Source organism: Fringilla coelebs, assembly GCF_963513975.1.
Source record: "Fringilla coelebs genome assembly, chromosome: 29".
NCBI lineage: Eukaryota > Metazoa > Chordata > Aves > Passeriformes > Fringillidae > Fringilla > Fringilla coelebs.
Window position 1 is genome coordinate 4,020,723 of NC_140055.1, and position 23,443 is coordinate 4,044,165.

The window sequence follows — 23,443 nt, forward strand, 5'->3', positions numbered from 1 at the left end:
TGGGGGCTCTGAGAGTGACACTGGTTGTGGGGACCTGGCTGGGCGGTGACACCTGTAGGTGACATGGCCCAGTGTAACCCACTGCACTCACCCCCTGCACACTTGGTGCCCACGAGGTGGGTGTTGAGCACAGGCCTCTCCTCCAGGGGGTCCTGTGGGGATAAGGGGGGCTCTGGGGGTGTCTGGGGAGGGGGAAAGGGGAGTCCCAGCCCAAGCCCCCCCCTTACCTGTCCTGGGGCTTGCTGGCAGGTGCAAGGAAAAGGGGAGGGGGTGACTGAGGGGATGCTGGGACCCCTGACCCTTCCTGGGACCACCAAAGCTCCAACCACCCATGGACCCCCAAGTCCCCACTGCCACCCTAATTCTCACTGGATCCCTGATCTCTGCTCCCACTCTGGGGGCTTCCCCTCACTCCAGAACCCCCATCCCCCCCATTGTCACCCACCCTGGTGGTGCCACCAGTGACAGCCCCCGATGACAGCCAGGATCAGGAGCAGGAACAGGAGGGTCCTGCCGACATTCACAGCCACTGCTGGGGACAGAGGGGACACACTGGGGTCACCCTGAACTCTGGGGGTTCTGAACACCCTGAAGACCCTGTGTGACCCCACCTGTGACCCAGGGTGAGCCAGGTGTCACTGTCAGTGCCAGCTCAGGGCTGAGTGCCCGGAACACGCGGTGCCCGTCCTGTCCCAGCTGGTTGGTGGCCACGCACTGGTAGGTGCCTGAACGTCCCACATCGATGTCCCCGAGCTCCAGGAGGGGACCCCGGGCCACCTCTGTCCCGTTGTGCAGGCAGGTGAAGGTGACGGGCTGAGCCCACCTGCACCGAGCAGCGCAGGGTCACAGGGTCACCTGCACGCACCGGGTGTGACAGGGGACCGGGGGTGATGGTGGCATTGGCCACCGGCACTGCCGGGACACAGATAGGGCTGGCGCTGGGTGCGGTGGGATGGGGGTGCCATGGGTGAGGTCACCCCCAGCCCGAGGGTCCCACTCACCCAGGACGGTGACATTCAGGGGGTCACTCTCGGCCACGCTGTCCCTGTTGCTGACCCGGCACCGGTACTGGCCGCTGTCATTGTCCCCAACGTGGTGCAGCTCCAGGTGGGGGCCGGTGCCCAGCAGTGCCCCTGAGCCCTCCCGGTGCCAGGAGAAGGACAGAGGACCTGTCCCTGTGGCCACTGCGTAGCTCAGCACCAGGCTGTCCCCGAGTGCCGCCTGTCCCCCGGGGGGCTGCGCTGAAAGGGACACCCCCGAGGGTGGGACCCCTGCGGGGGGAACACAGGAGGGATTGGGGACCCAGGAGGGGTTGGGCACACTGGAGGGGACAGAGAGGGATTGGAGGAGAGCAGAGAGGATTCCAGTGAGCAGAAGGGGACCCTGGGAGGCATGGTGGGACCTGGGGACAATGACGAGACCCCGTGGAAAGGGGGAGAGACGCAGGCAGGGGTGGGGAGCCACGAGGGAGGCTGAGGAGACTCAGGGAATGATTTGGGGTTTAGAGATGGGCCCAGGGAGGACCCAGGGATGGGAGGGAGACCAGAGGGTGGAGCAGGGACCTTGGAAGGGGTTAGGGAATCCAGGGAGGGCTGGGGAGGACAAAGAGAGGGATGAGGGATCTGCAGGGGGAACTGGGCAGTGATGGGGGAAACCCACAGGGACTTGGGCAATTCTGGGTGAGCCAGGACGGAGTAAAGGGAGGGATGAAGGATTCAGGCAGTGGTGGGGAAAGCCTTGGAGGATGTTGGGCTTTCCTGTCCCATCCCTGCACTCACTGTGCACTGTTACTGTCACCCGCTTCGACTTGCTCCAATGTGACGCCATCCAGCCCTTGCAGCTGTAGTTGCCACTGTGGCTCAGCGTCAGGGGCGACACGGACAGCTCGGTCCCATAATGGGGCTACCTCAGCCGCTTCTCCTCATGGTAGAAGTACACATCTGTGAGCCGTTTGTTGTCCCTGTGCCGACAGCGCAGTTTCACCGTGTCCCCCTCCAGCAGTGCCCGTGCTGGCACCTGCAGCACCAGCCGGTCTGGGGAACAGAGGGGACCTGTCACACCAGGGGTGTCAGGAGGGTCATGATGGCACCAGGAGACACCAGGGGCCACCCATTGTGAGAGAGAGGTCTCCTGGCAGTGGAATGCTCTTGGATGTCCCCAGAGCAGGGGACAGGCTCTGGCAACACAGGAGGTGATCCATAGAGTGCAACCAACCCAGAGCCCTCGGGGTCTCCATGCGTGCCAGGCTGGGGACACCCAAACCTCCCTCACCGTTTGAGACTCTCACAGGGGGGCTGCGCCTGGTTCCAGGACTGTCACACTCGTAGGTGCCACTCTCGGTGACAGTGAAGTGGTCGCGTCCCTGCTGCCCTCAGATCTGCCCATCCTTGTACCAGGTGGTGGCACCGGTAGTCCCAGAGCCCTGGCAGGTCAGTGTCACCCGGTCCTGCAGCACCACCGGCCTCCAGGGGGGCTGCACGAGGAGCTGGGTGGTCTGGGCACCTGTGGGTGACAGGGGACACCAGCCTGCCAGGGCCAGCGTGGGGCTGGGGACAGCGGGGTGGGGCGATGGCATCCCCCGAGGACTCACCAGCGAGGCCGAGGGTCTGGGCTGGAAGGGAGAAGGGACAGGGCTGCGTGGGGCTGGCACTGCAGGGACAGGAGCACGGGGACATGAGGTGTGGGGGCTGTCTCCAAACTGCCCACATGGGGACAGCAGTTCTTGTGAGAAAGTGTTTCTGGGTGGTTCCCATAAGATTTGACGAGGCAGGGGGACATGTCTGTGTCACAGCCACCCGTGCACCACATCCCTGTGGCACAGACACCTTGGGAACAGGGACACTGAGGCCACCCTGGGCTCAGGCAGAACATGGGGACACTGTGGACACCCCAGGCACGAGGACACCACGGACACAGCCCATGCTGGCCCAGGTCACCCCCACCAGCTCATGGTGCCATCCCCATGATCCCATCCCCATGGCCACATCCTCACCATTCTTGTCCCCTTCTGTCCCTGCATCCCAGTTCCCTTGTCCCTATGCCCAGAGCTACCTGAGCCCAAAGGTGCCAGTCCCCACATTCCTGTGCCAACGGCCCCATCCCCAAATTCCTGCCCCCTGTTCCTGTCCCCAAAGCCACCCTACATCCCCCATCCCACCAAGGTCCACTGTGGGTGACAGGGACTGGCACTGCTGGCACTGGGGTCCTCAAGGGACACTTTAGCCCCCCTGTGCCCCCTCGCTTCCCCATCCCCAGGGTGTCAGGCCCATGCCCAGGGCACTCACCCCACAGGAGCAGCGCCACCTTCCCGGCCATTCCGCTGTCCCCAGCCATGTGGACTGGCTGTCACTCCCTGCTGTGGCCACCACTCCCCTGGCTGGTGGCTCTTGGGATGAAGGGGAAGGAAGCGAGGCCACATCCGTCCCCACGTGTAAGTGGCCCTTGGTGGGGGCAGGGTGGCCACAAGCTGGGGACAGGATGGGGACAAGGCTGGGTGAGGCATGCTGGGACTTGGTGTTCACAGGTGTGGGGGGTTCAGTGAGTTTGGGGAGCCCGGGATGGGTGTCCAAGGAAAATGGGGGGTCCCAGGGATTTGGTCCATGGGAAATGGCGTCCTGAAGAGGGGGAGTCACTGGGAGTGGGGGCCCATGGGAATGGGGATGCCCAGCGTTTGCTTGTGGCTAACACAGAGTGTGGAATCTCCTTGAGTGTCCAAGAGCTCCATGGGATTGTTCCCTGCCTGCTGGGTGGCAACCCAGCCCTATGGAAGCTTTTTCTTTGGCCACATTTAGGATCTCTTCCCATTTTTCTCATTCCCAAATTGAAATTTGATTGACTTCCCATGGAGGAAGGGGAGAAGCTCTGTCCATCCTTGGGACAGTGCACAGGAATCTGTGGAAATGTCTTTGTGTGCCTCAAGGTCTGCTTCACTGGTAAATCCACCCCAGCCTGCCCTGAATTCCCCTGCCTGGGCACTCCCTGCTCCTGCTGTGACACCCCTGTTCCCCAGCCCCTCATGTGCTCAGTATTTCCACACTTTTCCCTCTCTTCTGGTCTGCACATCCTGAGCCCAAACATTCTTTGTGGAATGTTCCAAAGGGTTGCAGGCTTTGTTCAAGAAGGAGGGTCCAGGTCAGGCTGTTGAGCAGAATATCGTGGGATTTGCAGTAGCTCTGGGGCTCTCTCAGTCCCTTGGGCAAAGGGACAAAATGATCAATTCCTGCATTTCCACACTGGTTCCCTCACAGCTGCCCCTGCAGGAGGGGTCTCCAGCCAGCCCTGCTCTGAAAACCATCAAAGGCCCTCCCAGAGCCACTGCTTGGGCTCCCTTTGGGGTTTGTGCTTCTTGCAGGGCTGAGCAAACCACCGTCAGGCCTTTCCCCCACAGATTTCTCACCTCTGTAGCAGCTCTAAAGCTGCCAGAATCAAAGGCAAGGGGGCAGGGGGGACCCTGAGGTGCTGGCTGTCACCTGGGGCTGGCCAGAACAGGGCTGGGCAATGGCCATCCCTGTGCAGTGGGGCTGGGCCATGGCTGGGCCCCACCCTTGGGTGGCCACTCAACAACATCAGCCACTCCACAATACATATCACTGTCCCAACACTAACATCACAATATTTAATCAACAATATAATCATTAATGTAATATCAATCCATATAATATCCAGCAAAAGTCAACTTCCATTAACTTGTTTCTCACAATACATACCAGTAAAAAACTGTTATTCCTGTTCCCACATCTTTGCCTAAAAGCCCCACAATTTTAAAGTTATAATAGTTCAGAGAGAAGGGGGTCATATTTTCCCATCCAAGGGGGGTTCCCACCTTGTTCAGCTTCTTTGACAGAGCTGAACAAAAAAACACCATTTCTGCCAGTTTAACCAAAGAGCTGCATTTTTGTCCCGGGAGCAGGGAACCGAGTCCTGTGCCCCCTTGGAACTGGGATGGGCAACAGTAAGCCACCTTACTGGTAGCACTGGGATGTGGATTGCAGAGCCACTAAGCACATGGGGGTTCAGAGGAACAAATCTGATTTGGATTTATGTCTCAACATAGGATGAGGTGAAAAATGACTCTGTGGGTTGTACATGTGCTGGGAACCGTGTTCCTGGTGAGGCTTCATGAAACAGATGATCAGGGGAGAGAAAGCTTCCGTGGCTGGGCTGTGAGTGACCCCCACTGGCTGGTGGGACAGATGCCTGAGAAAAATGTGTGTGAAAAACCACCCAGAAAATCGGGCTGTGGGAGGAGCCTTTGCAAATAAAAGCAGCAAACTGTGCCACAGCAGGAGTGTTTTGCTTTGGGTTCCTTGGGGGGATCAGGGGCTCACTCGGAGGGTCAGCTTGGCCCTCCTTCCCTGTGGGATTCACATTCTCTGAACCTGGGAGAAGCAGTGAGAGAAGCCAAAAAATGATCCAAACAATTCTTATCTCATTTACTGCTGCTGTGTTGTTCACAAGTGGAATGCCTTGTGGAAGATTGTTTACCTGAAGGGAATTGATGATTGGATTCTGGTGTGGGTGTTTTGATTCTCTGACCAATTGAATCCAGGTGTGTTTGTGTCGGGACTGTTGCCTGACAATCATGAGATTCTGTGCAGTGGAGTGCAGCTGAATGCTTGGCAGATTCAGTTTCAGTGTAATGTAATATAATATAGAATAATATAGAACAATAAAGTAATTAATGAGCCTTCTGAAAAGATGGAGGCAGATGCATCATTCCTCCTGGAAGTTGGACAAAAATATCACCGATGCTCCCCGCCCTCGCCTTTTCCTCCTGGTGGTCCTTCTTCCCTGTCCACACCCGTTCTTCCCTGCTTCGCTGCTTCCACAGGGCAGCTCATTCCTGCTCATCCTGGACTCCTTCATTGCTTCACCGACAGAGCGGATCCTGCCTGCACCCACCCGCCGCCTGTGCTGCATTTCCCATGCTGCCCACAGCACCGAGCCTGCTGCACCTGCCCACGGCAGCACCAGCCCACAGCAGCCAGCCCAGAGCCACCAGTGCCACAGCAGCAGCCCATGGCAGCCAGCCCAGAGCCACCAGTGCCACAGCACCAGCCCATGGCAGCCAGCCCAGAGCCACCAGTGCCACAGCACCAGCCCGCAGCAGCCAGCCCAGAGCCACCAGTGCCACAGCACCGGCCCACAGCAGCCAGCCTGCAGCCATCGCTCACCGATGCCAGAGACACGCAGGTGCCGTCCTTGGAGATCACACACAGCCACTCACAAAAGCCATGTGGGCTCGCCCTGGCTTGCAGCACACACACTCCATCTGCCGAGCTGATGCCCACAAAGCGCCCGGGCTTCTTGTGGTAACGCAGTCCCTGTCTTCTGTTTCTCTCTCTCCCCTTTTCCCTTTCTACTCCCTTCTCTCCCCCTTCCGTAAGAACACTTACCCTCCTTATCAATAAACACTTCTCAGATATAACATTGCCCCATCTGTGCTTTGTTTTAATCCGAGGAACCTTTCAGGAAGAATCCTCCCTGACTCCCCCTTTTACAGCGGGATGGGATAGGGGTAGTGGGAGGGGGAATGGGGAAGCCCTGGGTGTCCTGCCAGCAGTGTGGGGAGAGAGTGGGGCAGTCACTGAGGGTACTTGGGCACTTGGATGGGGCTGGGGAGCCCCTGCAGGTGCGAGGGAAGGGAATGGGTAACCCTTGGGGGTACTGGGAGAGGAAATGGGGAGCACAGGGTGCCCTGTGTACCCTCCCCCTGACCCATGAACAACTTCCTTGGAAGGATGGGCAACCACAGGAGCCATGGAGGGAGCACCCCCAGTGTCACCCAGCGCCTCCTGCTTCCCAGAGCATCACAGCTTTTGGTGCAGGCTGTCATAGATGTCACTGGGTTCCCACAGTTGCCTTTGCAGTTCCATGTACGTCCGCTGAGGATTCTCCACTGGGTGTGCCAGGGGGTCTGGGGGGGTCCTGTGGGAATAAGGGGGTGCGTGGAAGGGGATGGGAGGTCCTGGGGCTTTGGGTAATATGAGCATCATGGCTGGAACCTGCACTCACCTTTCCTGGTGTTTCCTGGCATCTGCAAAGGAAAACTGGAGGGGTGACTTTGGAGATGCAGGGGCCCCCATCCACCCTTGGGAATGCTGAACCACCACCAGACACACAATTCTCCCCAGGCCCCCCGCCTGTATCCCTGATGCCTCCCCAGTATCCCTGAACCACCCCACTCACACCAACACCCTGAGCCCCCAGAACCCCGAGCCTGGCAGGGAGGGGGACCCCTGATAGAACCCCCAAAGTCCCTGCACACCCCCTCAACCCTCCCCAGGTCTCTGAGCCATGGTCACTGAGGGCTCAGTCCCTACCAAGCCAAGGGCTGTGGGTGCTGCCATATGGCCCCCTTTCTCTGGGGGCCTTCCCACCCCTCCCCATGACCCCTGTCCCCTCATTGTCACCCACCCACACGGTGCCACAGGTCCCACAGCACAATGACACCCAGGAGTAGGAGCAGGAACAAAATGGCCACACCGACCCCTGCGGCCACTGCAAGAAAAAGAGGGGGACAAAATGGGGTGACCCTAAACCCATGGGGTCCTTCACTCCCTGGTGACCCTGTGTGACCCCACCTGTGACCCAGGGTGAGCCAGGTGTCACCTCCAGTGCCAGCTCAGGGCTGAGTGCCCGGAACACGCGGTGCCCGTCCTGTCCCAGCTGGTTGGTGGCCACGCACTGGTAGGTGCCCGAATGTCTCACATTGATGTCCCCGAGCTCCAGGAGGGGACCCCGGGCCACCTCTGTCCCGTTGTGCAGCCAGGTGAAGGTGACAGGGGCTGAGCCCACCTGCACCGAGCAGCGCAGGGTCACGTTATCACCTGCGCGCACCGGGTGTGACAGGGGACCGGGGGTGATGGTGGCATTGGCCACAGGCACTGTGGGGACACAGACAGGGCTTGCAGCGGGTGAGGTGGGATGAGGGTGCCATAGGTGGGGTCACCCCCAGCCTGAGGGTCCCGCTCACCCAGCACGGTGACATTCAGGGGGTCACTCTTGGCCACGCTGTCCCCGTTGCTGACCCGGCACCGGTACTGGCCGCTGTCATTGTCCCCAGTGTGGTGCAGTTCCAGGTGGGGGCCGGTGCCCAGCAGTGCCCCCGAGCCCTCCCAGTGCCAGGAGAAGGACAGGGGACCTGTCCCATTGGCCACCGTGCAGCTCAGCACCAGGCTGTTCCCGAGTGCCACCTGTCCCCCGGGGGCTGTGCTGACAGGGACACCCCCGAGAGCGGGACCCCTGCAGGGGGACACAGGAGGGATTGGGGACCCAGGTGGGGTTGGGCACACTGGAGGGGAAAGGGGGGATTGGAGGAGAGCAGCGAGGATCCCAGTGACCAGAAGGGGACCCTGGGAGGCATGGTGGGACCTGGGGACAATGGCGAGAGCCCGTGGAGAGACCCAGGCAGGGATGGGGAACCACGAGGGAGGCTGAGGAGACTCAGAAAATGATTTGGGGTTTAGAGATGGGTGGGAGGACCCAGGGAAGGAAGGGAGAGCAGAGGGTGGAGCAGGGACCTTGGAAGGGGTGGGGAATCCAGGGAGGGCTGGGGAGGACAAAGAGAGGGATGAGGGATGTGCAGGGGAAACTGGGCAGTGATGGGGGAAACCAAGAGAGACTTGGGCAATTCTGGGTGAGCCAGGATGGAGTAAAGGGAGGGATGAAGGATTCAGGCAGTGGTGGGGAAAGCCTTGGAGGATGTTGGGCTTTCCTGTCCCATCCCTGCACTCACTGTGCACTGTCACTGTCACCGGCTTCGACTTGCTCCACTCCGCCACGACATCACTCACCGAGCCCGCACAGTAGTAGTTGCCACTGAGGCTCGGCCGCAGTGGCGTCAGGGACAGCTCGGTCCCATCATAACTCCACTTCACATAAGTCTCTTCATGGTAGAAGTACACATTTGTGAGCCGTTTGTTATCCCTGCGCCGGCAGCGCAGTGTCACCGTGTCCCCCTCCAGCAGCGCCCATGCTGGCACCTGCAGCACCAGCCAGTCTGAGGGACAGAGGGGTCCTGTCACACCTGGGCAATCAGGAGGGTCATGATAGGGGCCATCAGGAGGCACCAGGGGCCACCCATTGTGAGAGAGAAGTCTCCTCACACAGGGATGCTCTGGGATGTCACCAGTGCAGGGGACAGGCTCTGGTCACACCTGGAGGTGACCCATGGAGTGGAGCCCACCCAGAGTCCTCGGGGTCCCTGCAGGTGCCAGGCTAGGGACAGCCAAACCCCCTCACCATCTGAGACAGTCACAAGGGGGCTGCGCCCAGTGTCGGGTCTGTCACACTCGTAGGTGCCACTCTCGGTGACAGTGATGTTGTCACGTCCCTGCTGCCCCCAGATCTGCCCGTCCTTGTACCAGGTGGTGCCACCGGCGGTCCCTGAGCCCTGGCAGGTCAGTGTCACCCGGTCCCACAGCACCGGAGGCATCCAGGGGGGCTCCATGCGTAGCCGGGTGGTCTGGGCACCTGTGTGTGACAGGGGACACCAGCCTGCCAGGGCCAGAGCAGGGCTGGGGACAGCAGGGTGGGGCCATGGCATCCCCCGAGGACTCACCAGCGAGGACGAGGGTCTGGGCTGGAAGGGAGAAGGGACAGGGCTGGGTGGGGGTGGCACTGCAGGGACAGCAGCAGGGGGGCACGGGGTGTGGGGGCTGTGTCCACACTGCCCTTATGGGGACAGCAGTTCTTGTGAGAAAGTGTTTCTGGGTGGTCCCCAAAAGATTTAGAGACTCCCAGTGGACATGTCTGTGTCACAGCCGTCTGTGAACCACATCCCTGTGGCACAGACACCTTGGGAACAGGGACACTGAGGCCACCATGGGCTGAGGCAGAACATGGGGACACTGTGGACACCCCAGACATGAGGACACCACGGACACAGCCCATGCTGGCCCAGGTCACCCCCACCAGCTCATGGTGCCATCCCCATGATCCCATCCCCATGGCCACACCCTCACCATTCTTGTCCCCTTCTGTCCCTGCATCCCAGTTCCCTTGTCCCTATGCCCAGAGCTACCTGAGCCCAAAGGTGCCAGTCCCCACATTCCTGTCCCCACAGCCCCATCCCCAAATTCCTGCCCCCTGTTCCTGTCCCCAAAGCCACCCTACATCCCCAGTCCCACAAAGGTCCACTGTGGGTAACAGGGAGTGGCACTGCTGGCCTTGGGGACCTCAGGGGACCCCGCAACCCCTCTGTGCCCCTTCCCCATCTCTGGGTTTTCAGGCCCGTGCCCAGGGCACTCACCCCACAGGAGCAGCGCCACCTTCCCGGCCATCCCGGTGTCCCCAGCCATGTGGACTGGCTGTCACTCACTGCAGGGGGTTGCTGTCCCCTCACTGGTGGCTCTTTGGCCAAAGGGGAAGGAAGCAAGGTCAGGTCTCGCTCGTCGTGCGTAGCTGGCACTTGGTGGGGGCAGGGTGGCCACAAGCTGGGCTGGGTGGGGACATGATGGGGACAAGGCTGGGTGGGACACGGTGTGATACAGGTTCCCAGGAGTGGGGGGCTCAGGGGTTTAGGGAGCCAGGGATGGGTTTCCAGGGGAATGGGGGGTCCCAGGGATGGGGTCCCTGGGAATGGGGGTGCTGAGGAGGGGGAGTCACCAGCGATGGGGCCATGGGAATGGGGGTCCCAATGCTGAGGGGACTGAGGGTTGGGAGTCCCAGGGGAGCGTAAGCTCCAGGGATTTGGGGTCATGGGATGTGGTCATCCTGCTCAGGATGGGGTGCAGGGGGTTTGGGTGTTCCTGGGAGAATCAAGGTTCTGGGGAAAGGAGGATTGCAGGGGATGGAATGAACAGGAGAGGGTTCCTTGGGAATGAAGAGTGCTGGGCCATGGACATCCTGGGGAATGTCAGTACTGGGTTGGGGGTTACAGAGAGGGGGTGACATAAGGAATGGGGGTCCCATGTTTTGGTTCCCAGGGAAATGAGAGTGCCCGGGATGGGCAGGGGCTGGGTGAGCCCGTGGGTCTCAGCTCCTTCCCTGGGTGCCTCAGATTTTGGGGAGACCCAGAGCCAGCACAGTCCCCATAAGGTGCCGGTGGCCTGGGGGTCACCCCAGACAGATTCTGAGGGTCTCTGGGTCTCTGTCCCCACACCCCCTGTGACTTTTTTTCTCTCTTTATTTCCATTTCCATCATTTCACTCCTCAATTTCACAACCCCCCCAGTTCATGCCTTGATTATCCTGGAGGGCACCTGAGCAGGGAAGGGGTTGGGGGAAGCCCAGGGTGGGGGAAGCAGGGCTGAGGGGTCTGCAGGGAGGGCTGGGGAGGCTGTGGGGGATGGGGATGTCCACTTTCCCTCCCCAACACTTTCACTTTCTCTCTCCTGCAGAAGAAGGAAGAGGCTGTTTGACACCTTGGTCACACGAGGGGGGCAGGTTCTGTCCTGGGCGGGCACATCTGGGGGGTTCCTGTCCTGGGGGGATGCTGTCCCAGGGGGGACACATGTGGGACAAGGGGGTCCTGTCCTGGGCCATGGCAGCTCCAGGGGGGTCCAGACTTCCCCATTCTGGCTCATTCCCTGCAGGATCTGAGCTGGCAGGAGCAGCAGGGGAATGGAGCCCCGGGCAGGAAGGAGCTCCCAAACTCCTGCTCCTTGAAGCCAGTGGCCACCCAAGGGTGGGGCCCAGCCATGGCCCTGCCCCACTGCACAGGGATGGCCATTGCCCAGCCCTGCTCTGGCCAGCACCAGGTGGCAGCCAGCACCTCAGGGTCCCCCCTGCCCCCTTGGCTTTGATTCTGGCAGCTTTAGAGCTGCTGTAGAGGTGAGAATTCTGTGGGGGGAAAAGGCCTGCCTGTGGTTTGCTCAGCCCTGCAAGAAGCACAAACCCTAAAGGGAGCCCAAGCAGTGGCTCTGGAAGGGCCTTTGATGGTTTTCAGAGCAGGGCTGGCTGGAAACCGTCCCTGCAGGGGCAGCTGTGAGGGAACCAGCGCGGAAATGCAGGAATTGATCATTTTGTCCCTCTTGGTAAGGGTTTGAGAGAACCAGAAACTACTGCAATCCCACAACAATCTGCTCAACAACCTGCCTAGGACGCTCCTTCTTATGGAACAAAACCTGCAGCCTTCTAGAACCTCATGGAAAGAATGTTTGGGTTCAGGCTGTGGTTGAACACAGGAGGGAAAAGTGTGGAAATATCGAGCAGGGGCTCTGCCGGCAGCCATGTTGGGGCTGTGGGGATTGACCCTGTCTGGATTCCCGGTGTCCCCAGAGCTGCTCCATCCCTGACCTCCTCCCCTGAGTGAAAGGCTGAGGGTTTGCAGGAATTGTACTGTAAAGCCACCAGAGGAGCTGCTGTGGACCCGAGACCTGCCTGGGGTCAGGCGCTGCCTTCCTTCCATCCGGGATCATGGAGAGCGGTCGCGGGTGTTGCTCAGGGCCTGTGCCAGGCCCCGGGACACTGCTACGCTGGCAGTGGGCACTGGGATCCAACCTGCTGCCTTGGCGGCTCCTGCCCGCTGCCGGTGGTGGTGCCGGGAGCGATTGGTGCCAGTGAGTCTGCAAAAGGAGCGATTTCCCCTCCTGCCTCCCGTCCGAGGCCGCCATGGCCCCTGAGGGGATGGAGCTGGACCGGGGCGCCCCCTGCTGGGCGGGAGTGCTCCCTGCAGCGCCCCCTGCTGGCCGGGAGTGCTCCCTGCAGCGCCCCCTTCTGGCCGGGAGTGCTCTCTGCAGCGCCCCCTGCTGCCTGCGGTTATCACTGCCACAAAAACAGTGCTGAGTGGGAGGGAAAGTTCTGGGTTTGTGTTGTTTGTTCTGTTCTGGTTTATAAATCTCCTCATAAAGAGCTGTTATTCCTTTTCCTACACTTGGCCAGAAAGTCCCATCATCTTTAATATTAAAAAAATTTAAGACATTGGTCTTCTTTCCATTCTAGCCATATTCCCACTCTGCTTGGCAGATATTTCTCATTTTGAACGACTTGCCAACTTCTGGGTTCCAGTGTTGATGGGACAGACACACCAAGTGCAGACAGGGTCAGGGACTTGGCCACCTCATGCTCTGCCTTTTAAGCCAGTTGGGCAACCAAGTGCCCTCTCCCCACGTGGCACTTCTGGTCACGTGGCCACTCAGGAGCTGGCTTTGGCAGAGCGTCACACTGTCCCCAGTGTGCCATGGCTGACAGACTGATGGACAGACGGGGCCCTGTCTCACCAAATGCAAGGCCTGACCCACCCCTGTCACACACACCTCTTCCAAAATCTCTCCAGACATCAAACTTTTCCTGTCTCTGACACCCCACCCTGTGCCATGGCCTGATCCCCACTGCCCTGGGAAAGGGGGAGGCTCCGGAACCCCCACAGGGCCTTTGTGACATCCTGGTGTGGGGAACAGGGCAGAGGAGGGGTTTGGGACAGGGGACAAGAGAATCCAGAGCCTCCTGAAGGTCGCTCTGTGAGGTTTGGGAAATGTCTGAGGTTTGTTCATTTTTGGTGACTTTCCCTGGAAATCGTTCCTTGTGTGACAATTTGGACTCTGAACCTTGTTGCTGTTGCCGTTGGTTTTATTCTCTCTTGTTGCTCTTTCAGGAAATTGTTCTTCTCTCTGCCCTTTGGGATCTTTGTGTCCCCACAGGGAGGGAGAGGGGCAGTATTGGTGGCAGCGCACACACGAGTCGGTGCCCATGGGTGGGGTCCCCCAATGCCCCCCAGTTCCCCCCAGTGTCACAGCACATTCCCGTAGATGTCACCGGGTTCCCGCAGTCGCCCCCGGGGTCCCCGCAGCTCCGCGTAGGTCACCTGGGGATCCTGGAGGGTGGTGGCAGGGGAGGACACTGCAAGAGACACGGGCTGTAGGATCTGGGTGGGGTGACACTCATGGGTGACGTGTCCATCTGCGTGTGTCCCCCCCGTACTCACCCTCTGCCCTCTTGGTGGCCACGACATGGGTGTACAGCACGTCCCCCTCCTCTGGGGGGGCTGGGGGATCCGGGGGGGCCCTGAGGGAATAAAGGGGATGTGGGGAGGGAATGGGAGGTGTTGGGAGTTGGGGTAAAAGGGGAGAGGTTGGTTTGAGACCCCCACTCACCTTTCCTGGTTCTTCTTGGATGCTGCAGAGGAAAGAGTGGAGGGGTAACTCTGGGGTTCCCATAGCCCTGACCCCTCTCAGGATTCCTGAACCCCCATGGGACCCTCAATTACTCACAGGACTCCCAAACATCTCTGGAGTGCCCCAGAATTCAGGAACCTCCCCAGTGTCCCTGATCAACTCAGCCTCAAGAATGCAAAGCTCACCAGGGACAGAGACCCCCCAAGACACACCCAGGGCCCCTGGAAGCACCCCCACCATCCCTGCAGGACCCTCCAGCACCTCCCCAAACCCTATAGGACCCACAGGCAAGGTCACATTTCTCGGGCTGTGGGTGCTGCCCTATCACTCCTCAACTCTGGGGGCCTCTACAGCTCCTTGGGACCCCCTCCCCCCATTGTCACCCACCCTGGTGGTGCCACCAGTGCCAGGCCACAATGACAGCCACAAGCAGGAGCAGGAACAAAAGGGCCCCACCGACCCCTGCAGCCACTGCAAGGAACAGAGGGGGACACATCAGGGTCACCCATCACCCCAGGGGTTCTGCACTCCCTGGTGACCCTGTGTGACCCCACCTGTGACCCAGGATGAGCCAGGTGTCACCTCCAGTGCCAGCTCAGGGCTGAGTGCCCGGAACATGCGGTGCCCGTCCTGTCCCAGCTGGTTGGTGGCCACGCACTGGTAGGTGCCCGAATGTCTCACATTGATGTCCCCGAGCTCCAGGAGGGGACCCCGGGCCACCTCTGTCCCGTTGTGCAGCCAGGTGAAGGTGACAGGGGCTGAGCCCACCTGCACCGAGCAGCGCAGGGTCATGTTATCACCTGCGCGCACCGGGTGTGACAGGGGACCGGGGGTGATGGTGGCATTGGCCACGGGCACTGTGGGGACACAGACAGGGCTGGCACCGGGTGTGGTGGGTTGGGGCTGCCGTGGGTGGGGTCACCCCCAGCCCGAGGGTCCCGCTCACCCAGCACGGTGACATTCAGGGGGTCACTCTCGGCCACGCTGTCCCTGTTGCTGACCAGGCACCGGTACTGGCCGCTGTCATTGTCCCCAACGTGGTGCAGCTCCAGGTGGGGGCCAGTGCCCAGCCGTGCCCCCGAGCCCTCCCGGTGCCAGGAGAAGGACAGGGGACCTGTCCCATTGGCCACCGTGCAGCTCAGCACCAGGCTGTCCCCGAGTGCCACCTGTCCCCCGGGGGGCTGTGCTGACAGGGACACCCCCGAGAGTGGGACCCCTGTGGGAGGGGGCGACATCAGGCGACAGTGAGGGACCTGGAAGCTTGGGGAGGGGCAGGGAGACACCAGAGAGAGAGAGGGGGTGCAGAGATTGGGCGGGGCTTGGAAAGGAATGCCGAGGGATGATGGGGAGTTCAGGGAGGGGACACCTGGAGAGGGAGGGGGCTGACAGAAGGAAGGGGACCCAGGAACCCAGGGAGGGGATGGTGGGACCTGGGGAACGTGCAGAGAGCTCAGAGAGGTGTGGGGGGACGCAGAGAGGGGTGAGAAGACCCAGTGAGGGATAAGGGACACAGGCCAGGTATAGGGGACCTGAGGTGGGACATGGGGCAGGGATGGCAGGACACAGAGAAGGTGTCAGGGAAGGATGGGGGTTCCCATGTAGGGCGGGGGGATTCAGTGAATGACCTGAGAAAGGAGCGGGTGGGAGCCAGGGAGGGATCCAGGAAAGGTTGGGGGCCCCAGAGCTGGTGTCAGGAAGGACTTGGGATCCCCTGTCAGAGCTGGGAGACCCGAGGGGTCTCTGGGAGCTCCCTGGTCCCATCCCTGCACTCACTGCGCACCGTGACGTAGAGCCGGGCGCTGATCTTCTGCACGGGACTGCCCTCGAAGCGCACCTGGCACCTGTAATTCCCTGAGTGGGAGACCCCCACAGCGGGCACCTGCAGCTGTGGGGACACCTGCGGGCCCCCCACCACCTGCCTGTCCTGGTAGAACTCGTACAGGAGGGGGGCTGGGGGCCGCAGGGGGCTGGGGGTGCTGAGGCAGCTGAGATTCATGGGGGACCCCTCGGTGAGTTCAGTGGGACCCTCCAGCACAGGCACCGAGAAGAGCTCTGGGAAGGAGAGGGGAGGTGAGGACTGTGACTCTGAGTGTGCTGGGAAGAGGCTTTGGGGGTGTCAGGAGATTGGAGTTCCAGCTGTGGGGGTGCTCACCGTGCACTGTCACTGTCACTGGTGCTGACCATGGCATTAAGGACCCCACCAAGCCCCCGCAGCTGTAGCGGCCACTGTGGTGCAGCTGCAGAGGGGACAGGGACAGCTCCGTCCCCCTGAGGGTTCCCCCCAGATCCTTCCTGTCCTGGTAGAATCGCACCCTGGTGACCGGCTGGTCCTGCCGGCCCCGGCAGCGCAGTGTCACCGTGTCCCCCTCCAGCAGTGCCCGTGCTGGCACCTGCAGCACCAGCTGGTCTGTGGGACAGGAGGGTCCCATCTCACTCTGGGCCTCGAGACAGCTCCGAGGTGGGTGCCCATGGTGCTGGGGACAATTGCGTGCACTGGGATGCACTGGGATGTCTCTGTGTGCAGGGCACAGGCTCTCGCCACTTGAGAGCTGTGAGGCCACCCATGGAGTGCAGCCCACCGAGAGCTGTCAGGGGCCACCCAGATCATTTAAGATGCCCCCTCACCATCTGAGACAGTCACGGATGGGCTGCGCCCAGTTCCGGGTCTGTCACACTCGTAGGTGCCACTCTCGGTGACAGTGAGGTGGTTTCGTCCCTGCTGCCACCAGCGCCGCCCATCCTTGTACCAGGTGGTGGCAGCAGCGGCCCCCGAGCCCTGGCAGGTCAGTGTCACTCGGTCCCAAAGCACCGCCGGCCTCCAGAGGGGCTGCACGAGGAGCTGGGTGGTCTGGGCACCTGCGGGTGACAGGGGACACCAGCCTGCCAGGGCCAGCGCAGGGCTGGGGACAGCGGTGTGAGGCCATGGCATCCCCCGAGGACTCACCAGCGAGGCCGAGGGTCTGGGCTGGAAGGGAGAAGGGACAGGGCTGGGTGGGGGTGGCACTGCAGGGACAGCAGCACGGGGGCATGGGGTGTCAGGATTGTCGCTAACTGTCCCCGTGGGGACAGCAGTTCTTGTGAGAAAGTGTTTCTGGGTGGTCCCCATATAATTTGACGAGGCAGGGGGACATGTCTGTGTCACAGCCACCCGTGCACCACATCCCTGTGGCACAGACACTTTGGGAACAGGGACACCGAGGCCACCCTGGCTGAGGCAGAACATGGGGACACTGTGGACACCCCAGGCATGAGGACACCACGGACCCGGCCCATGCTGGCCCAGGTCACCCCCACCAGCTCATGGTGCCATCCCCATAATCCCATCCCCATGGCCACATCCTCACCGTTCTTGTCCCCTTCTGTCCCTGCATCCCAGTTCCCTTGTCCCTATGCCCAGAGCTACCTGAGCCCAAAGGTGCCAGTCCCCACATTCCTGTCCCCACAGCCCCATCCCCAAATTCCTGCCCACTGTTCCTGTCCCCAAGGCCACCCCATATCCCCAGTCCCACCAGGTTCCACTGTGGGTAACAGGGACTGGCACTGCTGGCATTGGTGACCTCAGGGCACCCCGCAGCCCCCCTGTGCCCCCTCCCCATCCCCGGGGTGTCAGGCCCGTGCCCAGGGCACTCACCCCACAGGAGCAGCGCCACCTTCCCGGCCATCCCGGTGTCCCCAGCCATGTTGACTGGCTGTCACTGGCTGCTGTGGCCACTGCTCCCCTGGCTGGCGGCTCTTCGGATGAAAGGGAAGGAAGCGAGGTCACATCCGTCCCCACACGCTGGTGGCCCTTGGTGGGGGCTGGGTGGCCACAAGCTGGGCACAGGAAGGGGACATGGTGGGGGATGGTGTTACCAAGATTGGGGGGCTCAGGGGAATGTGCGGAACCAAGAAAGGGTGTCCAGGAGAATGGGGTGTCCAGGGGAATTGGGGTCTCTGTGCCTGGGGGGATTCAGGGATGGAGGTGCTGTGGGAAGATGGTCCCCAGGGATTTGGTGTCATGGACTGTGGGTGCCAGGATTAGGAGTGCAGGGGGAAAAAGGGGACCCTCAGGAATCGGGGTTCTGGGGGAAGAAGCAGCCGATGGGATGGGATCAAGGCAATGGTGGTGCTGGGGAATGGCAGCCCTGGGATGGGGGTCCAAGGGAGGAGAGACCAAGGCCATGGGGGGGCCATGGTTGGGGTGCCAGGGGAATGGGGGTGCCAGTGGTGGGGAGTGGCTGGGTGGGCACGGGGCTAGCAGCTCCTTCCCTGGGTGCCTCAGATTTTGGGGTGACCCAGGGCCCAGCACATCTCCTCTGGGTGGCTCGTTTGCTGTGCAGGCATCAAATGGGGGTCCTGGGGGGCTCTACTTCTGTGCCCTCCCCTGCCCTTGACGTTTTCCTCTCTTTATTTCTCTTTTTTCCTTATTTTCCTCACTTTTCTGCCATGTCCCCTCTCCCTCTGTTCCTGCAGCAATTCCAGGGAGCACCTGAGCAGGGAATTGTTTGGGGGGACTCAGGGGTGGGGGAGAATGGGGTGTGGGGGTGCAGGGAAGGGTGGGGTGGCTGTGGGGGATGGAGGTGTTGGGCTGTGCCCCCTCAACACTTTCACTTTCTTTTTCCTGGACAAGAAGGAAGAGGCCGTTTGTGCTGAGAGTCAGATGGGAAAGGGGGGGGTCCTGTCCTGGGGGGCACATCCAGGGGGGTCCTGTCATGGGAGGATCTTGTCCCTGGGGTGGCACATCCTGGGGACCCCTGTCAATGCAAGGGTGGGGCCCAGCCATGGCCCAGTCCCACTGCACAGGGATGGCCATTGCCCAGCCCTGCTCTGGCCAGCCCCAGGTGGCAGCCAGCACCTCAGGGTCCCCCCTGCCCCCTTGGCTTTGATTCTGGCAGCTTTAGAGCTGCTGTAGAGGTGAGAATTCTGTGGGGGGAAAAGGCCTGCCTGTGGTTTGCTCAGCTCTGCAAGAAGCACAAACCCCAAAGGGAGCCCAAGCAGTGGCTCTGGGAGGGCCTTTGATGGTTTTCAGAGCAGGGCTGGCTGGAAACTCCCCTGCAGGGGCAGCTGTGAGGGAACCAGTGCAGAAATGCAGGAATTGATCATTTTGTCCCTTTGCCCAAGGATCTGAGAGTGCCCCAGAGCTACTGCAAATCCTACAGCAATCTGCTCATCACCAGCCTGACCTGGACCCTTCTCCTCCTCCCTGCCTTGCTGTGGATGGACAGTGGCCGGATGCCCCTCACCCACCACAGTCGCTCTCTCACTGCCCTCCACACCTGGATGGGGAGAGGAAATTGAGCAAAGGGTTCCTGGGTTGAGACAAGGACCAGGAGAGATCCCTCATCAAATTCTGTCACGGGTAAAACTGCCTGGGATTTAGAGATATGAATTGAATTTATTGCTGACAAAATCAGAGCAGGGTAAGGAGAAGTCAAATAAACCCTTCAATGCACCTTCCCCCTGTTATGAATGACTATGCAGCTTGTGGCTTTTACTATTGGGTTTTGCAAATTATTTTGGTATAATACAGTTTGTAATCACTTCTTAACTTCTTTTGATACACTACAATTTGTCAACCTTTTTACCCTAATCCCTGTGTAGAATATATATTTCAGTGTGCTAAATATATTATAATTTAGGCTCTCCCAAAATATCAAGATAGAGACAATGAGCTGTGTATTACATCATTAACTGTTGCAGAAATAGCTAATGCCTTTATTTGTGTAACCAAGTGACAATGGTGAGAATAACTCAGATAATTGTGTGAAATAGCTAATGTTGATTTAATGTACTGGTGGAGGATCTCACCTGTATGAGAAGAACACATTGAAAAGTAGCAAGTAAATAAACAGCAAAAGAAATACTGAAAAGTGGGATTTGCCACTGACCCTTCGGTCATCAAGAACTGTCAAACCACAGAACAGGGTGGGGCTTGTAAGCACCTAAAATATATAAATTTAATCTGCAGTATGGTGTGTACTTTATGAAAATAATCAAGGATTAAACCAAGCAAAAGAATTCCAATAACATGTAAACTGGAAAGAATGTTTGAATATGTATAACCCTCCTGAGTGTGTATTTAACCAAAACAATGAAAAGATGTGTAGGAAAAATTGTTGTAGTTAACGGTGTGCCTCTGGCAGCTGCCAAGCACCCAGCCCGCTGTTTACTGACCCTTTTATTTGTTATTAAACACTTAAAAATTTTAAAGAGTGAGCCTTGTTTCTCACAGAGTTTGACCAAAAAACTGAATTTTGGGTACAATAAGAGAGAAAAACCTCATGTGAACCCCCCAGCACTGGGAGGGGGAATTAGGAGCCCCGTGGGGTGCTGGAAGAGGAAGAAGAGGCCCATGATGGGAACCAATGCCCCCCGAGTGTCCCCAGTGTCCCCAGTGTCACAGCACGTCATCGTAGTCACGGGGGTCCCGCTGTCCCTCGTAGGGTCCCGACAGCTTCACGTTGGTCACCTGTGGATCCCGAGGTGGGGCAGGGCTGGGGGACACCTGTGGGGGCCCTGGGAGTGGCACTGCTTATGGGGACCTGGCTGGGCGGTGACACCTGTAGGTGACATGGCCCAGTGTAACCCACTGCACTCACCCCCTGCACACTCGGTCCCCACGATGTTGGTGTTGAGCACAGGCCCCTCCTCCGGGGGTCCTGTGGTGATAAGGGGGGCTCTGGGGGTGTCTGGGGAGGGGGAAAGGGGAGTCCCAGGCAAAGCCCCCGACTCACCTGTCCTGGGGCTTTTTGATGGCTGCAAGGAAAAGGGGAGGGGGTGACCGAGGGGACGCTGGGACCCCTGGAGCTTCCTGGGACCTCAGAAGCTCCAACCACCCATGGACCCCCAAATCCCCCCTGCAGCCCCGATTCCCACTGGATCCCTGATCTCTGCCCCCACTCTGGGGGTTTTTCCTCTCTCCAGGACCCCCATTCCCCGCCATTGTCACCCACCCCGGAGGTGCCACTAGTGACAGCCCCCGATGACAGCCAGGAGCAGGAGCAGGAACAGGAGGGTCCTGCCGACATTCACAGCCACTGCTGGGGACAGTGGGGGACACACTAGGGTCACCCTGAACTAAGGGGGTTCTGAACACCTGGTGACCCTGTGTGACCCCCACCTATGACCAAGGGTGTTCCAGGTGTCACCTCCAGTGCCAGCTCAGAACTGAGTGCCCGGAACACGCTGTGCCCGTCCTGTCCCACCTGGTTGGTGGCCACACACTGGTAGGTTCCCCAATGTCCCACATCGATGTCCCTGAGGTCCAGGAGGAGACTCCGGGCCTCCTCCGTCCCATTGTGCAGCCAGGTGAAGGTGACAGGGGCTGAGCCCACCTGCACCGAGCACCGCAGGGTCATGGGGACACCTGCACGCACCGTCTGTGACAGGGGACCAGGGGTGATGGTGGCATTGGCCACGGGCACTGTGGGGACACAGACAGGGCTGGCACCGGGTGAGGTGGGATGGGGGTGCCGTAGGTGGGGTCACCCCCAGCCTGAGGGTCCCGCTTATGCAGCATGGTGACATTCAGGGGGTCACTCTCGGCCACGCTGTCCCCTTTGCTCACCCGGCACCGGTACTGGCCGCTGTCATTGTCCCTAACGTGCCGCAGCTCCAGTTAGGGGTTGGAGCCCAGCAATGCCCCCAAGCCCTCCCGTTGCCAGGAGAAGGACAGGGGACCTGTCCTCTTGGCCACCGTGCAGCTCAGCACCAGGCTGTCCCCAAGTGCCACCTGTCCCCATGGGGCTGCGCTGACAGGGACACCCCTGAGAGCGGGACCCCTGCAGGGGGACACAGGAGGGATTGGGGACCCAGGAAGGGGCAGGGGGACACTGGAGGGGAAAGAGGAGGATTGGAGGGGAGCAGAGAGGATCCCAGTGAGCAGGAGGGGACCCTGGGAGGCATGGTGGGACCTGGGGACAATGGCGAGACCTGGTGGAAAGGGGGAGAGACCCAGGCAGGGATGGGGAACCACGAGGGAGGCTGAGGAGACTCAGGGAATGATTTGGGGTTTAGAGATGGGCCCAGGGAGGACCGAGGGATGGAAGGGAGAGCAGAGGGTGGAGCAGGGACCTTGGAAGGGGTTAGGGAATCCAGGGAGGGCTGGGGAGGACAAAGAGAGGGATGAGGGATCTGCAGGGGGAACTGGGAAGTCATGGGGGCAACCAAGAAGGACTTGGGCAATTCTGGGTGAGCCAGGGAGGAGTAAAGGGAGGGATGAAGGATTCAGGCAGTGATGGGGAAACCCTCAGAGGATGCTGGGCTTCCCTGTCCCCATCCCTGCAATCACTGTGCACTGTCACTGTCACCGGCTTCGACTCGCTCCACTTCGACCCCACATCGCTCACCGAGCCCCCGAAGTGGTAGTTGCCACTGTGGCTCAGCTGCACAGGCGACACGGACAGCTCGGTCCCAACATAGCTCCACTTCAGATAAGTCTCTTCATGGCAGAAGTACACACTTGTGAGCCGTTTTTTCTGCCAGCTCCGGCAGCGCAGTGTCACTGTGTCCCCCTCCAACAGTGCGCGTGCTGGCACCTGCAGCACAACGAGATCTGGGGGACAGAGCGGTCCTGTCACACCAGGGGCGTCAGGATGGCCATGATGGCACCAGGAAACACCAGGGGCCACCCATTGTCAGAGAGAAGTCTCCTGGCAGTGGAATGCTCTGGGATGTCCCCAGAGCAGGGGACAGGCTCTGGTCACACCAGGAGGTGACCCATGGAGTGGAGCCCACCCAGAGCCCTTGGGATCCGAGCAGGTGCCAGTCTGGGGACACAAAAACCTCCCTCACCATTTGAGTCTGTCAATGGGGGGCTGCGCCCGGTGTCAGGTCTGTCACACTCGTAGGTGCCACTCTCGGTGACAGTGAGGTGGTCTCGTCCCTGCTGCCCCCATTGCCACCCATCCTTGTACCAGGTGATGGCACCGGCGGTCCCCGAGCCCTGGCAGGTCAGTGTCACCGGGTCCCAAAGCACTGCTGGCCTCCAGGGGGGCTGCACAAGGAGCTGGGTGGTCTGGGCACCTGCAGGTGACAGGGGACACCAGCCTGCCAGGGCCAGCGTGGGGCTGGGGACAGCAGGGTGGGGCCATGGCATCCCCTGAGGACTCACCAGCAAGGCCGAGGGTCTGGGCTGGAAGGGAGAAGGGACAGGGCTGGGTGGGGGTGGCACCATGTGACAGCAGGAGGGGGACACATTGTGGGGGTGCTGTCCCAAAACTGTCCCCGTGGGGACAGCAGCTCTTGTGAGAAAGTGTGTCTGGGTGGTCCCCAAAAGATTTGGCAAGGCAGGGGGACATGTCTGTGTCACAGCCACCTGTGCACCACATCCCTGTGTCACAGAGGACACTGTGGGAACAGGGACACCGAGGCCACCCTAGGCTGAGGCAGAACATGGGGACACTGTGG

The 23,443-nt window shown here is 60.3% G+C and overlaps 1 protein-coding gene across 1 annotated transcript; it reads right to left on the bottom strand.

The window, feature by feature from the left end:
• Positions 1–13,611: 13,611 nt before the first annotated feature.
• Positions 13,612–23,132, bottom strand: LOC311163798 (low affinity immunoglobulin gamma Fc region receptor II-like; the record flags this gene model as incomplete). Its single annotated transcript, XM_084222927.1, has 7 exons — positions 13,612–13,781; positions 13,867–13,946; positions 14,036–14,057; positions 14,444–14,527; positions 16,209–16,463; positions 16,682–16,754; positions 22,902–23,132. 7 exons carry the CDS (start codon positions 23,130–23,132, stop codon positions 13,672–13,674), a joined length of 855 nt encoding a protein of 284 aa, XP_084079053.1. The 3' UTR covers positions 13,612–13,671.
• Positions 23,133–23,443: the final 311 nt, after the last annotated feature.